This window comes from Hyla sarda, chromosome 3 (assembly GCF_029499605.1).
Source record: "Hyla sarda isolate aHylSar1 chromosome 3, aHylSar1.hap1, whole genome shotgun sequence".
NCBI lineage: Eukaryota > Metazoa > Chordata > Amphibia > Anura > Hylidae > Hyla > Hyla sarda.
Genome location: NC_079191.1, coordinates 162,831,035 through 162,846,805, shown reverse-complemented (window position 1 = coordinate 162,846,805; position 15,771 = coordinate 162,831,035). Strand labels below are relative to the sequence as shown.

The 15,771-nt window shown below is 41.4% G+C and overlaps 1 protein-coding gene across 1 annotated transcript in view; it reads right to left on the bottom strand.

Annotated features, from left to right (window-relative positions):
- The window catches only part of LOC130361841 (probable cation-transporting ATPase 13A4), a 214,070-nt gene that overhangs the window by 92,419 nt on the left and 105,880 nt on the right, over nt 1-15,771 (bottom strand). The window contains exons 12-13 of the mRNA XM_056565407.1: nt 13,742-13,930; nt 10,102-10,163 (exon numbers count right to left, since the gene is read on the bottom strand). Of these exons, the coding sequence (XP_056421382.1) occupies nt 10,102-10,163; nt 13,742-13,930 (251 nt within the window). The remainder of the gene's footprint in view (nt 1-10,101; nt 10,164-13,741; nt 13,931-15,771) is intronic.

The following is a 15,771-nucleotide window of genomic DNA, read 5'->3' as shown; positions in this document are numbered from 1 at the left end:
ACCCTGCCTCCTCCAGTAATTGCCTAGTAAGCAACGTCACACAAGACTAGGAAGTGGGGATCAGCAAGACCCAGCAAAGCATTAGAATGGTAGCAGTGGGGGATAAGTACAAGGAACCATCCTTATTTTACTGGTTTAACCTGGTTTGCTCATTTTAAAAAGAAAATTATTCTAGTTAAAACCTCTTTAAGACAATCGGAAAGAATATGGAGATGGATATTCATCCAACATAGAGCCTATCATAGATACAACATTAGCTAAAACAAGTAAGAAAAAGGCATATACAAGCACCTCTGCAATACTCTGTAATAGCTTAAATGGGTACTCCGGTGAAACATTTTTATTTTTTTAATTTTTAAATTTTTTTTAAATCAACTGGTGCCAGAAAGTTAAACAGATTTGTAAATGAGTTCTATTAAAAAATCTTAATCCTTCCAGTACTATTTAGTGGCTGTATACTTCAGAGGAAAATCTTTCCTTTTTTGTTTTCTTTTCTGTCACGTTCACAGTGCTCTCTGCTGATACCTCTGTCCATGTCAGGAACTGGAAACACTTGAGTAGGTAATAGATAACTGGTACCCCAAAACCAGAATGATGAAATAGGGCCCTTTGGTGTGTATGATTGAGTATATTATAATTTGAAAGAACACCAATTAAACAAACCAAGATTATAGAAAATAATATTTACTTAGAAATAGTGCCCAAATTACAATACATACATATAATAGATAAAGAAGGATGGGGGAAAAAGGGTACAGATGAATTTCTACACTAGAGTTTCTACCTATCCAGGATGGAAACTCCTAAACTAAGTGTGGATGGGGGAAGGGGAAGAAAACTAACATAGAGTTGGTAATCTATTAGCTAGCCTCTCTAACCAACGCATTTCACCTGATAGTTCGTGGGGCTCATCAGGGAACAAGAGGAGGTCAATGAAATATAACAAACACAATGAAGATATTAGATAATGCAATTAGTAAACACATAAATGTTAGATGACATAGTTAGTGGGCACAATACAGGGTTAATACATGATGTTAGATGCACAATTAAGATGAGTAGGCACAGCGTGAGTGGGTCAAAGATGGTCAGTCAGTCATAAAGAATAAGAAAGAGGTTGTTTTTGGTCCAGGATTATAACAGACAATGTGTAAAAAGGTACATTGACAGATATCAACAATAACGTAATCATATATTGGATAGGAAGACAAGAGGACAATAATGGCCATAAAGTATGTTTGTGGGTGTGGCACGATAATATCCCAACCAATAATTTATAGTTGCTTGATGAGACAAGAGATGGTACACACAAAAATAATGAGACCTGTAGGAATGGCCGTATATGGATACAGATAACGATAATGTCCCAAGTCTGGGCACCCAAGGACCAAAAACCCCAATCTGTAAATACAGAGTGGACTAAGGATGAGAGTCCATTCAAAGAGGAGCCACCAAGTTGTAGCAAATAGAGTTCCAAGTTAAGGATTACACTGTCATAGCCTAGAAGATATTACAACACAGAGGTCCCAGTCGATGCGAGAAACCCTTACCTATGATGTTATGATATCCCTCATGGTGGCTGCTGTACCCGGATGGACGCCATTGGAGATGAGCGAATCGAAGTTGACGAACACAAATTCGTTACGAATTTCATGAAAAATTTGATATGCAACGAATACGAATATCGCCGTGATTCTATCGCGCGAATCGCTTCATTAAACTCCATTTTACAGCGTTCCAAGCTATTGGAGACCTAAGATGGCGGATCCACATGTGAGTACATGGGGCAGGGGATTATGGGAGGGCGGGAAACAGCGGCGGGAATGAAGGTAGGTGGGCTGACCCTGAATCACATGTGAGATGCAGCCTATCAGTGTTCACTGACGCCTGTGATGTCACACGCCCTATATAATGGGCGGCCATCTTGCCTCTCTTCATATCATCTATGCACTCAGATGGAGAGGACGGGACTGCGTGTGTGTGAATAGCTCATACCACAGCGTTACACTGCAACTGCTAGTCACATCAGCATTAGGGAAAGGCAGGAGTGCGGAGTGCTTTGCTGTTAACATTGAGAAGGATCATTGATAGTTAAACCTCCTATTCACGTTATTGAGCATTGCAGCAGAGAGGGGCAGATAGCTGTCAGCTGCCTCATACAGATCTCCAAGCTGCCTGAACTTTCTGAAGCATCTTATCTCCTCATTGTTCAGCCCAATTGAGTTTATTTTTATTTTCTTCACAAATCTTCCGCTGCTCAGAATTGTGTGACAGAGTGCAATTTAGGGTTTAATCCCTGGATTTATTTTTTTTTATTTTTTTTTGTGGTGCTGCACTGTTGGGTCCTGCTGCTGTTTAGAAATACGTGATTGTTCAGTGGACTGTAGCGCACTTGTACCATTTTGTACCTGTTAATCTTTCAAGGGGCTGGCTACATACTGTGCAAGTCAAAACAATACTATTCACCGGCTGTTTAAAAAAAAAAAAGTTTTTCCTGTGTATAGTTATGCATATATAACTGCCCTCATCAGTGCATACCGCATAGGTACATCCAAGTATTGTACCATTTAGTACCTGTTAAGCTGTTATGGTGCTCCAAACCGTCAAAGTCCAAACAACAGTATCCACCGGCTGGTGTTTTACAAAAATACAGATTTTTTTCTGCTAATAGTTAGGCATATTACTGCCCTCATCAGTGCATACCGCATAGGTACATCCAAGTATTGTACCATTTTTATTCAGCTAATAGTTAGGCATATTACAGCCCTCATCAGTGCATACCGCATAGGTACATCCAAGTATTGTACCATTTAGTACCTGTTAAGCTGTCAAGGTGCTCCATACCGTCAAAGTCCAAGCAATAGTATCCACCGGCTGGTGTTTTACAAAAATACTATTTTTTTCTGCTAATAGTTAGGCATATTACTGCCCTCATCAGTGCATACCGCTTAGGTACATCCAAGTATTGTACCATCTAGTACCTGTTAATCTGTCAAGGGCCTACATACTGTGAAAGGACAGCCATAAGTAATCTGCTGCTGCTGTTCTAGACAACTACTGTTTAAAGAGTAGTGTAGCGTATTGTAATACTCTCATAAATGCACTAAGTAAGTCAGGCAGAGAAGTGCCAGGACGTGCACAGAGGAGTGGCAGAGGCCTAAATACCACAGCAGCAACTTTGACAGGTCACACCGCTTCCTCCTCCACACTCTCGCTCCCATGCAGTTGGTCCTGTTACAGTGTGCGACGCGGCCTCCTCATCCTCCACCGTGTCCTCGGCCTCCACTGCACATTCAAATCTCCGTGGCTCTTCATCGTACCATGTGTGTAGGGCATGGTTTGCCTTGGCGAACGGAGTCACACAGGAGAGGAACTGCTAAAGTTCATTCGTAAAGAAATCCGAGTATGTGTAACTTCAATGTGAACCAGTGGCAGCTCATACGTGACACCTGCCGTTTGCTGAGGCCCTTTGAGGAAGCCACATTATTTGTGAGTCTCCTGGATTATGCCATGAACGATGTAATTCCACTCCTACATTTCCTTCAACAAATGATTGAAACCATGGCTGGTCACGGCAATGGAGACGTTGCGCCTACATCTCAAGGCTACATGAGCCCTGTGGGGGCTGACCTGGAGGAGGAGGATGATAAGGGGCAGAGCGGAGCACAGTTTAGGTTGGATGAGATGGCTGGTGTTCAGTCTTCAGACAGGAGAGGAGGAGCAGGAGCAGCCAGAGGAGCTGGAGGGTTATGAGGAATTTGAGACAGAGGACCCAGACACACCGTGGCAGTATGCAGTGGAGATGGAGGCAGGTAGTCCCTCCGAGTCACTGGCGCAAATGGCATGATGCATGCTCAGTTGCTTGCGTAGTGACCCCCGAATTGTTAAAATTCGTCAGCGGGATGACTTCTGGATCTCCACCTTATTAGATCCTTGCTACCGTCCCAAAATGGGGGCCTTTTTTACACCCACTGAGAGGTGGACAAACTAACCTACTATAGAGAGATTCTACGTAGTCAGTTGGCTGATGCCTATCGGCCACATGGTCCATCCACTCGCATGTGTGGCTTGGGGGGCCCTTACGCTCACCTTCCACTGCCATGGCTGCTGAGGAGGGGAGGGGTGGGAGGAGCAGTACCACCTCTATCAGCAGTAGCCTGAGTCTACAGTTGCTGATGAGTAGCTTTCTTCACCCGCATAGTGAAGCAACTCATCAGCAGCAGGTAGACATGGAGCAGGACCTGAACCAGCAGGTGGTGGTATACCTTGACATGACCATGCCAACAACCATTGAAGATCCACTGGACTTCTGGGCAGCCAAACTTGATTTATGGCCACAACTAGCAGAGTTTGCCCCAGAAAAGCTGTCCTGCCCAGCCAGTAGTGTGCATTCAGAGCGGGTGTTTAGTGCGGCCGGGACCATAGTCACCCCAAGGCGAACTCGTCTGTCCACCAAAAATGTGGAGAGACTGACGTTTGTCAAGATGAGTAAGTGATGGATCAGCCTGGATTTCCAGCCACCAATGCCAGATACCTCAGAGTAGATTGACCATGCTGCTACACCAACATTTCTCAATTATGGTTGGTTATGAAACCCTCTTGGGTTATCAATTAGGGTTATGAAACCCTCTTTGGTACTGCGATTGCCTGCTCCTTGCTCATCCTGTGTCTTTCAGGAACTACTTGCCTCACTGATGCTTCTGGCCTTGGGCCTTTCATTTTTGGATGTTTAGCAGTAGCTAAATATGTGCTTAATGCAAATGTCAACATTGATCTTTAAATGTAAGGGGTTATGAAACCCTCTTGGGTACTGTGAATGTCTGCTCCATACTCATTCTGTGTCTTTCAGGAACTACTTACCTCCCTGCCCTCAGGCCTTGGGCCTTCAATTTTTGGATGTTTAGCAGTAGCTAAATATATGCTTAATGCAAATTTCAACATTCATCTTTAAATGTAAGGGGTTAGTTAGGAAACCCTCTTGGGTACTGCGATTGCCTGCTCCTGGCTCATCCTGTGTCTTTCAGGAACTACTTGCCTCCCTGCCCTCAGGCCTTGGGCCTTCAATTTTTGGATGTTTAGCAGTAGCTAAATACATGTTTATTGCAAATTTCAACATTTATCTTTAAATGTAAGGGGATGGTTATGAAACCCTCTTGGGTACTGCAAATGACTGCTCCTGACTCATTCCGTGTCTTTCGGGAACTACTTGCCTCCCTGATGCCTCAAGCCTTGGGCCTTCAATTTTTGGATGTTTTGCAGTAGCTAAATACATGCTTAATGCAAATTTCAACAATGATCTTTAAATTATTGGCGCTCTGCTAGGGTCTTCTCCTACCCCGCCGGGGCCGATCCGAGGACCTCACTAAACCATCAAATCGGTAGTAGAGACATGCGGTGTGTACAAAGGGCAGGGACTTAATGGACCTGAGCTTATGACCGGCACTTAGTTTCTTCTTTCCTGGCAAATAATTGCAATCCCGGATCCCTATCGTGAAGGGGGTTCAGCGGGTTATCCGCACCTGTCGGTGAAAGATAGACACACACTGGTCCGTTCAGTGTAGCGCGCGTGCAGCCCCGGATATCTGAGGGCATAACACCCCTGTTATTGCTCGATCTCGTGAGTGATGGTGCAATATAAGGGGTTATTAAAACCTCTTGGGTACTGCTGATGCCTACTCCTGACTGCTCCTGTGTCTTTCAGGAACTACTTGACTTCATGATGCTTCTGGGCTTGGGCCTTTAATTTTAGAATTTATGAAATACATACATACATGCTTAATTTAAATTTCAACATTTATGGTGCAATGTATGGGGTTATTAAACACTCTTGGGTACAGTTTTTTTCAAATTTTCTGATATATATATATATCACAGTAATAAACTTGAATTTTCCACAATAATAACCATTACACCATTGAACGATTGTGATTTTTTAAGTAAAATAAAAAAAAAAAAAAAAAATACGCAGAGGGATGAACTCTGCTTTTTTACTTTATAAAGAGAGAGAGAGAGAGAGACTTTTTTATTAGTGAAGCTTTGGTGCGTACTCATGCATCAGCCAACTCCAGCCTGTGTCATTCAGGCAATATATGGTTTATTGACGGTGCTGCTGGGCCTGGGTCTGGGAATTTCAAATTTTCTCATAGATAGCACCCGCTATCCATAAGTCTTCTTCGTAAATTTCTACAATTGTTGTGTTTTTTTGGAGGGATTGTGAAGCCCTAGTGTGTACTCATGCATCAGCCAACTCCAGGCTGTGTCATTCAGGCCACATATAGGTAGCACCCGCTGTCCTAAATATTCTTAAAATTATTTTTAAAATGGTTGTTTTTTCTTTGGGATTCTGAAGCCCTGGTGTGTATTCAATGCTTCTTCCTGCTACACTCTGTCAGCCCGTTGATCCTGCGACAGTGTGCTACTCCGCCTCCACATCCTCCACTGGGTCTTAAGCCTCCACTGCCCGGACAAGTCTCAGTGGCCCTTCAGCATACCATGTGTGCAGGTCACGACGGTGTCTTCTTCACTTGGTTTGCCTTGGCGAGAAGTCTTGGAAACAATGGCCGGTCAGGGCAATGGAGACGTTTCACCTAAATCTCACGGCCACATGAGCCCTGTGGGGGCTTGTTGGATTTGTTCCTTCGTACCCACACGCTGGGGTCCAGGACACGCTGGGCCTGGGTTTGGAAATTTCAAATTTTCTCATGGGTAGCACCCGCTATCCAAAATCTTTTTCAAAAATGTCTAAAATTGTAGTGTTTTTTGGGGGGGGATTGTGAAGCCCTGGTGTGAACTCGTGCATCAGCCAACTCCAGGCTGTGTCATTCAGGCAATATATGGGTTACTGATGCCGCTGTGGGGCCTGGGTCTGGTAATTTCAAATTTGCTCATAGGTAGCACCCGCTATCCAAAATCTTCGGTTTAAATTTCTTAATTCATCTTATAATTTTAGGGATTGTGAAGGCCTAGTGCCTACTCATGCTGCTGTCAACTCCGGGCTGTGCCATTCATCCACTATATGGTCTCCTCATGCTGACAAAATGTCCATACTGTGTCATTCAGCCACTATATGGTGTCCTCATGCTGCCAACATCTCCACGCTGTGCCATTCAGCGACTATATGGTCTACTCATGCTGCCAACACCTCCATGCTGTGTCATTCAGCCACTATATGGTGTCCTAATGCTTCAGCTTCATCCAAGCTGTGTCATTCAGCCACTATATGGTGTCCTCATGCTGCCAACACCTCCACACTGTGCCATTCAGCCACTAAATGGTCTCCTCATGCTGCCAACACCTCCACGCTGTTATTCAGTAACTATATGGTCTCCTGACACTGAAGTCACCACCAGGCTCTGTCATTGTGCTGCTGTGCGGCAGTGATTCTAAAAGCGATGCCGGCAATCTGCATGTTATTCTGAAAACAGTATTATTTCACTAACCCTGCACACTCCATATGCGTTTTAGAACACAGCAAAGTGTTCTATACCCCTATAGAGGCTGTATGTAGGCTAGAAATAGCCTTTTTTAATATAGATTCGCCGCAAAAAAATTTGTATCGAAACAAACTTTTTCGGAAAATTCGGCGAATCGGCCAAATCGAATTTTTGAAAAGTTCGCTCATCTCTAGACACCATGTCAGAAACTGTCCAGAGCAGGAGAAAATCCCCATAGCAAACAAATACTGCTCTGGACAGTTCCTAAAATGGACAGAGGTGTTAGCAGAGAGGACTGTGGTTGCGACAGAAGAGAAATCCCAAAAGAAAAGAATTTCCTCTGTAGAATACAGCCGCTAATAAGTACTGGAAGGATTAAGAATTTTTAATAGAAGTAATTAACAAATCTATAAAAATGATTTTTCAGTCCTTAGCACACCACCTATTACAAAATAGCTGTATGTTGGATGTCTTTTCTTTTCAGAAACTTTCTTTTTAACCCCTTGGGGACAGAGCCCATTATAACCCTAAGGACAGGAGCATTTTTTTTTGCAAATCTGACCTCTATCGCTTTATGTATTAATAACTCTGGGATGTTTTTACTTATAAATTTGATTCCGAGATTGGCGTTTGACAGATCTTTGGAACAGTGGGCTGTGCAAAGGAAAACATTTTTTTTTCATTTTTACGGATGGCTGTTCAAAAAAATCTGTCAGACACCTGTGGGGCATAAATGCTCACTGTACCCCTTATTACATTCCGTGAGAGTTTCCAAAATGGGGTCACATGTGGGGGGGTCCCCTGTTCTGGGGCTTTGTAAACGCACATGGCCTTCAATTCCAGCTTAACTCTCTCTTCAAAAGCCCAATGGCACCCCTTCTCTTCAGAGCATTGTAGTTCACCCGCAGAGCTCTTTACATATGGGGTATTTCCATTCTCAGAAAAAATGGAGTTGCAAATTTTGGGAGGCTTTTTTCCTATTATCCCTTGTGAAAATGAAAAATGTGGGGTAACACCAGCATTTCAGGAAAAAAAAAACACATTTTTAATTTTCATGTCCAATTTTAATGAAAATTTGTAGTTTCCCAAATGGGGTCACATGTTTTTTTTTTTTTTTTGCGTTTATGTCAGAACCGCTGTAACGATCAGCCACCACTGGGCAAATCACTAATTTATATCTGAAATGTACATGGCACTCTCTCATTCCTGAGCCACTGAGTAAGGGGGTACAGATTTATTACATACACCCTGAAACGCGTTTGATTATGATAGATGTTCAGTTCAGCACTTGAGCCCCTTTCACATTAAGAACAACGCCATTGATGTGATTACTGCCATTCGAAGCAAACAGGAGGAGAGCTTCACATTACACTGTGGAGGAGATTGAAACCTGTAAAGGAGCCTGCACAAACTTACTAGCACAATCAACATCTTCCATTCATACTTTAATTCAAGCTAGAAGAATTACTATAGAGCGTGCGCTCTACTCTGCTTGGTCAGCTGACCTGCAATTAGCTGACCGCTTAAGTCACACGCTATCGGGGAGCTCGCTGGAGTGAACAGTTGCACATAGTGCGAGTCCATCACCACCTCCAGCAAGAGCTGAGAGACCACAGCACAAGCACAACATGGAGCGGTGAGTGGCACGCTGTGCCGAAAGTATTTATTCACAGGCATTTACTTACTTGTGCTGGGAGCACAGTGCCAACATACAGCAGAACTTTCATACCTTTGCAGGACTCCATTACATGCTCTTCTTTTACAGGACTCTCTTACATGCTCTCCTTTTGCAGGACTCTGCTGTTTGCTTTTCTCCCACAGGACCCACAGTGAACTTTTCCACAATCTGTTAGCGTTTGCTCCAATTTTTTTTTTCTACAGGATTGGCAATATACGTACACAACTATTGCATGACATATTGAAACATCATTTACGGGATTCTATTTGTCTTTTCATTACAGGACTTTGTTCATCATCTACAGGATTTTGTTTATTACAGGACTTTTAGAACATATATTTTTCTTTATACTCATTAAACGATATAATATACTAATGCCATGTATGGGATTTAACACTATTTTCATATGTGTTAGTAACTACAAGCCAAATTAAGAGATACCTCTTGGGTTATCAAGTGACATTTGTGAACAATTGAGCTATTTAATGTATACACAACCATAGGGCCCTGCAGTTTGTGCATTTGTAATTATTTTGTATTTTAGATTAATTTGATATTTTTATGATATTTGTTTTTAAAAAAGTCTGAAAAGAACAGACATCCAACATGTGATGAGGTGGTGTGCTGAGGACTGAAAAATAATTTTTTCCCTTTTAACCCTTTTCACGTCTCTCTTTGGGTGAGAGCTTTTGGTTAATCTTGCATATTTATTACTGTGAGCTGCACAATCTCATTTTACATTGTTTTAATTCACAAATATGTTAAACTTATTGGCACCAGTTTATTTAAAAAAAAAAAAAAAAAAAAAAGTTTTCCACCGGAGTACCCCTATAAGCTAAATAAACTTTCCTGATTGCTTTTTAAGAATTTGAAAGTATTGAAAGGTTCTGCCAATAAATGTTCTACTATTAATTGCCTTGGCCACCAAATGAGTATGTTTTGTCCTTGACAGGCATCCATTGTACAGTTGGTTAACTGATTAAAACTTACCAGCTTTTCTCACAACGAAGAACACCGTACAAATCCAATATGTCTTCTGTCAAAGTGCCAGTCTATGTAGAAATAAATGTATTGCATATTATAATATAGTTACAGAAGTCTAAAATCTATTGTAACACTTGGCTGTTAGCCAGACGCTTGTTCATGCAATAGCTATCTACAGTGTATGGCTACATTAACCGCTTAACGAAAATGGACGTAAATGGACATCATGGTGCAGTGGTACTTAACGCACCATAACGTACATATGCGCTCCACCATGACCGCGAGCACCGGATCGGTGCTGTCGCTATCAGCAGCCAGGGACCCGCTCAGTAATGGCGGACATCCGCGACCACGCGGATGTCCACCATTAACCCCTCAGATGCCGTGATCAATACAGATCACGGCATCTGCGGCAGTGTGGTATTTTAAATAGATGATTGGATCGCCGGCAGCACAGCCGCGGGGATACAATCATCCATGCCTCCGGCCATCTTCAGGGGTCTTCTCCTTTGGTCTGAGATTGAGAAGACCAGAGCAGAAGATAGCTGATAATACTGTGCATAGAACTGAACAGTATTAGCAATCAAAATATTGCTGTAAATAGTCCCCTAATGGGACTATTAAAATGCAAAAAAAAAATATATATATGTTTTTAAAAAGTTTCAAAATGGGAAAAATGGGAAAGATCCCCTCCCCCCCAATAAAAATGTAAATCATCCGTTTTTCCCATTTTACCCCCCAAAAAGTGAAAAAAAAATTACCAAACATATTTGGTATCGCTGTGTGCGTAAAAGTCTGAACTATCAAAATATATTGTTAATTATTCCCTATGGGGAATGGCGTAAATGTTAAAAAAAAAAAAAAAATGTCCAAAATTGCTGCTTTTTGTCACATTTTATTAAAAAAATTATAAAAAATTAATAAAAAGTTAAATATAGGCAAATGTGGTATTGATAAAAACTACAGATCACAGCACAAAAACATTATCCCTCATACTGCCCCGTATATGGAAAAATGAGAATAGAGCAAATTTCAAACATACTAATTTTGTTAAAATAGTTTTAGATTTTTTTAAAGCAGTGCAATTATAAAAAGGCATACAACATGAGTATCATTTTAATCGTATTGACCCACAGAATAAAGAAAACATGTCATTTTACCATAAAGTGTACAGACTGAAAACAAAACCTTACAAAATTTGCTAAATTGCAATTTTCGGTTCAATTTTCCAACATAAATAATATTTTTTTGGTTGAGCCGTACATTTTACAGACTCATATGTGTCTGTGGATGGAAATATAAAAGAGTTATGATTTTTTGAAGGCAAAGAGGAAAATACGAAAATGCAAAAATAAAATTGGCCTGGTTCTTAAGCCCAAAATGGGCCTGGTCCTTAAGGAGTTAAGAATATTTTTGGCTCACCAATTCAGAAAAAAATATTAACCTTAAGGACACAGGATGTAAATGTATGTCCTGGGGACCTAGTACATAACGCACCAGGACGTACATTTACATATATACTTGATGTGAGCAACGGAGCGATGCTCGCATCATGCACAGCAGGTCCTGGCTGCTATCAACAGCCAGGGACTGACCGGTAATGGCGGAAATCAGCGATCATGCTGATGTCCGCCATTAACCCCTCAGATTCCGTGATCAATACAGATCACAGCATTTGCAACAATGCGGGTGTTTAAATTGATGATCAGATTGCCTGCGGCACGACCGTTGAGATATGATCAGTCAACATGGTGGCCGGAGGTCACCTGCTTCGGCCATCTGCTTCTCTGGCCTTCTTCTCTGATTTGGGGGTTTCTTCACTGGTCTGACATCAAGAAAAACCAGAGAAAAATATTGTTTATAATACTGATCAGTGCTATGCCTATGCATAGCACTGAACTGTATTAGCAAACTAATGATTGCTATAAATAGTTCCCTATTTTAATGATCCCATATGGTGAAAGGCATGAACATAAAAAAAATTAAAATAAATAAATTGCTGCTTTTTTGTCACATCACATTCCAAAAAAAATGATTAAAAAGTTACATATACGCAAAAGTGGTACCAAAAAAAAAATACAGATAATGGAACAAAAAGTTTGCCCTCATACAGCTCTGTATATGAAAACATGAGGGCATTATAGGTGGTTATAATAGAGTGAATTTAAACATTCTAATTTTGTTTAAAAAGTTTGAGGTATTTTCTTTAAAGCAGTACAAAAATAGAAAAGCATGTAACCATGGCTATAATTTCAATTGTATTGAATCACAGAATAAAGAAAACATGTTATTTTTACTGTAAAGTGTACAGTGTGATAGTGAAATTTTCCAAAATTTGCTAAACTGCTGTTTTGTTTAGTTTTTTTCAATTTCCCCACACAAATAATAGTTCTTTCGTTCTCCATACATTTTATGGTAAAATGAGTGATGGCATTACAAAGGACAATTGGTCACGCAAAAAACAAGCCCTCATATGGGTCTGGGGATGAAAATATAAAAGAGTTTTTATTTTTAGAAGACGAGGAAGAAAAAAATTAAAATGCAAAAAAAAATTGGGTGTGTCCTTAAGGCCAAAACAGACTGTGTCCTTAAAGAGTACCTGTCATCAACAAAAACGTTTAATATGTTGCTCATAATCATTAATGAAGACATATTGTAATATATCTTCATTAAAAAATATTAATATTTAAACCAGTTTTTTCATTTTATACTTTTGGCCACTAGGGGTCTCTCTTCTATGCCTGGTCTGCAGGCAGCTTCCTATGCTTTTCATAGTAAGTGTACAGCTTTTAGGACTAATGCTGAAAGTGCTCTGGTCCTGGTCTGGTCCATAGGAAGTTCAGCACTCTCTACCAGTCTGGAGCAGCACTGTGAGCTACAAGCCTGCTCATGCCTCTCATATAACAGAGGCCAGTCACCTCCCCCTCCCCCCTGCTCTGTGTTCTCCCTGCCCCTCGCCACACATTATCTTATAAATTGTATTATCTCACTGCACTCCCTGCTCTGTGCCCCCCCCCCCCCTGACATACATCTTAATTACTGCCTCTGTAATTGCTCCCACCGCCCCTGGTTCTCAGCATTGACTTTTTAGTGCAGAGAGACACAGGAGAGAGAGAGAGAGAGAGAGAGAGAGAGAGACAGAGGCTGCCGTCCCTCCCCTGTACTCCCCTGTACAGCTGTTGGCTGTCAGGGCATGCTGGGAGTTGTAGTTTTGCAACAACTGGAGGTACCCTGGTTGGGAAACACTGCTGCAGAGGGAGAGCAGCATACAGGAAGACTGGCAGAAGCAGAGTCCCGGCCAGGCTTCATGTGACATCATGCCTGCCGAGACCCGCCTCCTTCCACCTCTCAGAAAGACAGTGCTCCAGAGCTAATGATATAAAAAGGTATTTCCACAGCGTTTTAAACCTCAATAAACACAGGGATAGGCATAATTAGAATAAGGGACAGACGGGGAGGGGGATCAGGGAACATTTAGTTGATGACAGGTACTCTTTATGGGGTTAAATATTTCCTGTTTATTGTATTTCTTTTTGTTTCTCTAAATGTTTTCTCATGTCTGAGTAAAATTCTAACACTAATATCAAAACGCCAAATTAGGGCTTATTCATCTAATTAGAGAAAATACAAATGACATTAAACTTACTTTATCAAAACATACAAGATTCAGCTGCCCAGCTAAATTGATCCTTTGAGGACTGATGCAGAAGATACCTTGTTTTTTCAGCCTTGTTTCACCATACAGAAGGCAAATTGTAATAGAAGCCGGGAGGGCTGCATTTATTGCACCTGTTAGCATTAAAAAAGACTGGAGTACAATTGTATTAACCTTGACCTAAAAAACATTAAAAGAGAAAAGTAAATCTAAAGAAAACATTACAAAGTAAAATGTTTTCTCTGTTAAACCCACTCAAATTAGAACTGATGAAGACATTTACATACAAATGTATCAGTTGTCAATTTAAAGGGGTTATCCAGGAAAAAAACAACACTTATATATAATATATATATATATATATATATATATAAATCAACTGACTCCAGAAAGTTAAACAGATTTGTAAATTACTTCTATTAAAAAATCTTAACCCTTTCAGTACTTATGAGCTTCTGAACTTGAGTTGTTCATTTCTGTCTAAGTGCTCTCTGATGACACGTGTCTCGGGAACCGCCCAGTTTAGAAGAGGTTTGCTATGGGGATTTTCTTCTAAACTGGGCGGTTCCCGAGACACGTGTCATCAGAGAGCACTTAGACAGAAAAGAACAACTCAACTTCAGCAGCTCATAAGTATTGAAAGGATTAAGATTTTTTTAAAATAATTTTTAAAGAAGTCATTTACAAATCTGTTTAACTTTCTGGAGCCAGTTGATATATAAAAAAAGCTTTTTCCTGGATAACCCCTTTAATAACAGTTTTTATAAATTACTTTAAATCTGCAACTTAAAGGGGTACTCCGCCCCTGGCATTTTATCCCCTATCCAAAGGATAGGGGATAAGATGTTAGATCGCTGCGGTCCCGCTGCTGGGGACCCCAGGGATCGCCACTGCGGCACCCCACCATCATTACTGCACAGAGAGAGTTTGCTCTGTGCGTAATGACGGGTGAATCAGGGGCCGGAGCAGCGGGACGTCATGGCTCCGCCCTTCGTGACATCACGGCCCGTCCCCTTAATGCAAGTCTATGGCAGGGGTCGTGACGGCCGCCACGCCCCCTCCCATAGACTTGTATTGACGGGGGCGGGACGTGACGTCACGAGGGGCGGAGCCGTGACGTAACGATGCTCTGGCCCCTGTATTGCCCGTCATTACGTGCAGAGCGATCTCGCTCTGCGCAGTAATGATAGCGGGGTGCTGCAGCAGCGATCCCCGGGGTCCCCAGCAGCGGGACCCCGGCGATCTGACATCTTATCTTATCCCCTATTCTTTGGATAGGGGACAAGATGTCTAGGGGCAGAGTACCCCTTTAACAGGTACCTCCAGTTACACAGAAAAATAACAAGACTTTGAAGGGGATTTATCAAGCTGTTTAGAAAGCTTTGTTAACAGCTTTTTTCTCTATTTAATTGCAAAAAGAGTCGCACAATGGGTCAGTGCGACATTCTGTGCGACAATCGCTTTAGAAATGTTTCTATTTTTTTTTTTTTACCCATATAGGGCACTTTGTGCAGTGGTCACTAATTTACTAAGTGCGACTTTTTTGCGAATGTCGCAAAATTGTTGAACAATCCCAGAAATAGACAGTTTGTCAGGTCTAGTCAGCCATGCCCTATATATTTCTGTGCAACTTTTCAGTCAGGGTATATGCGACTTTTTGCACAAAAAGTCGCATGTACTCACAAAATCTGAGTTTCATCAGCAAAATTTATCAAAGTATATGCACACTTTGATGAATGTGGCACACGTCTGCAACTTTTGTGCTCTAAAATAGGTAAGACTTAACACCACTCTTTGTAAATGTCCCTCTATGTCATAATATATATTTTTTGCTTCTGGAATATGTTTGGGTTGTGTATTTAGTCAATAATGGCCTTGATTTACTCTTGTAAACTCAAAATGTTTTGTCGGGTTGTGCACCAGATTCTGGCACATTGCGCCAGAATTTGCACCAGAATAAAAAAAAAGAAATACCCTGACCAACTCTCCATTTTACTGAGAAAACACGACCATCAGGAAAG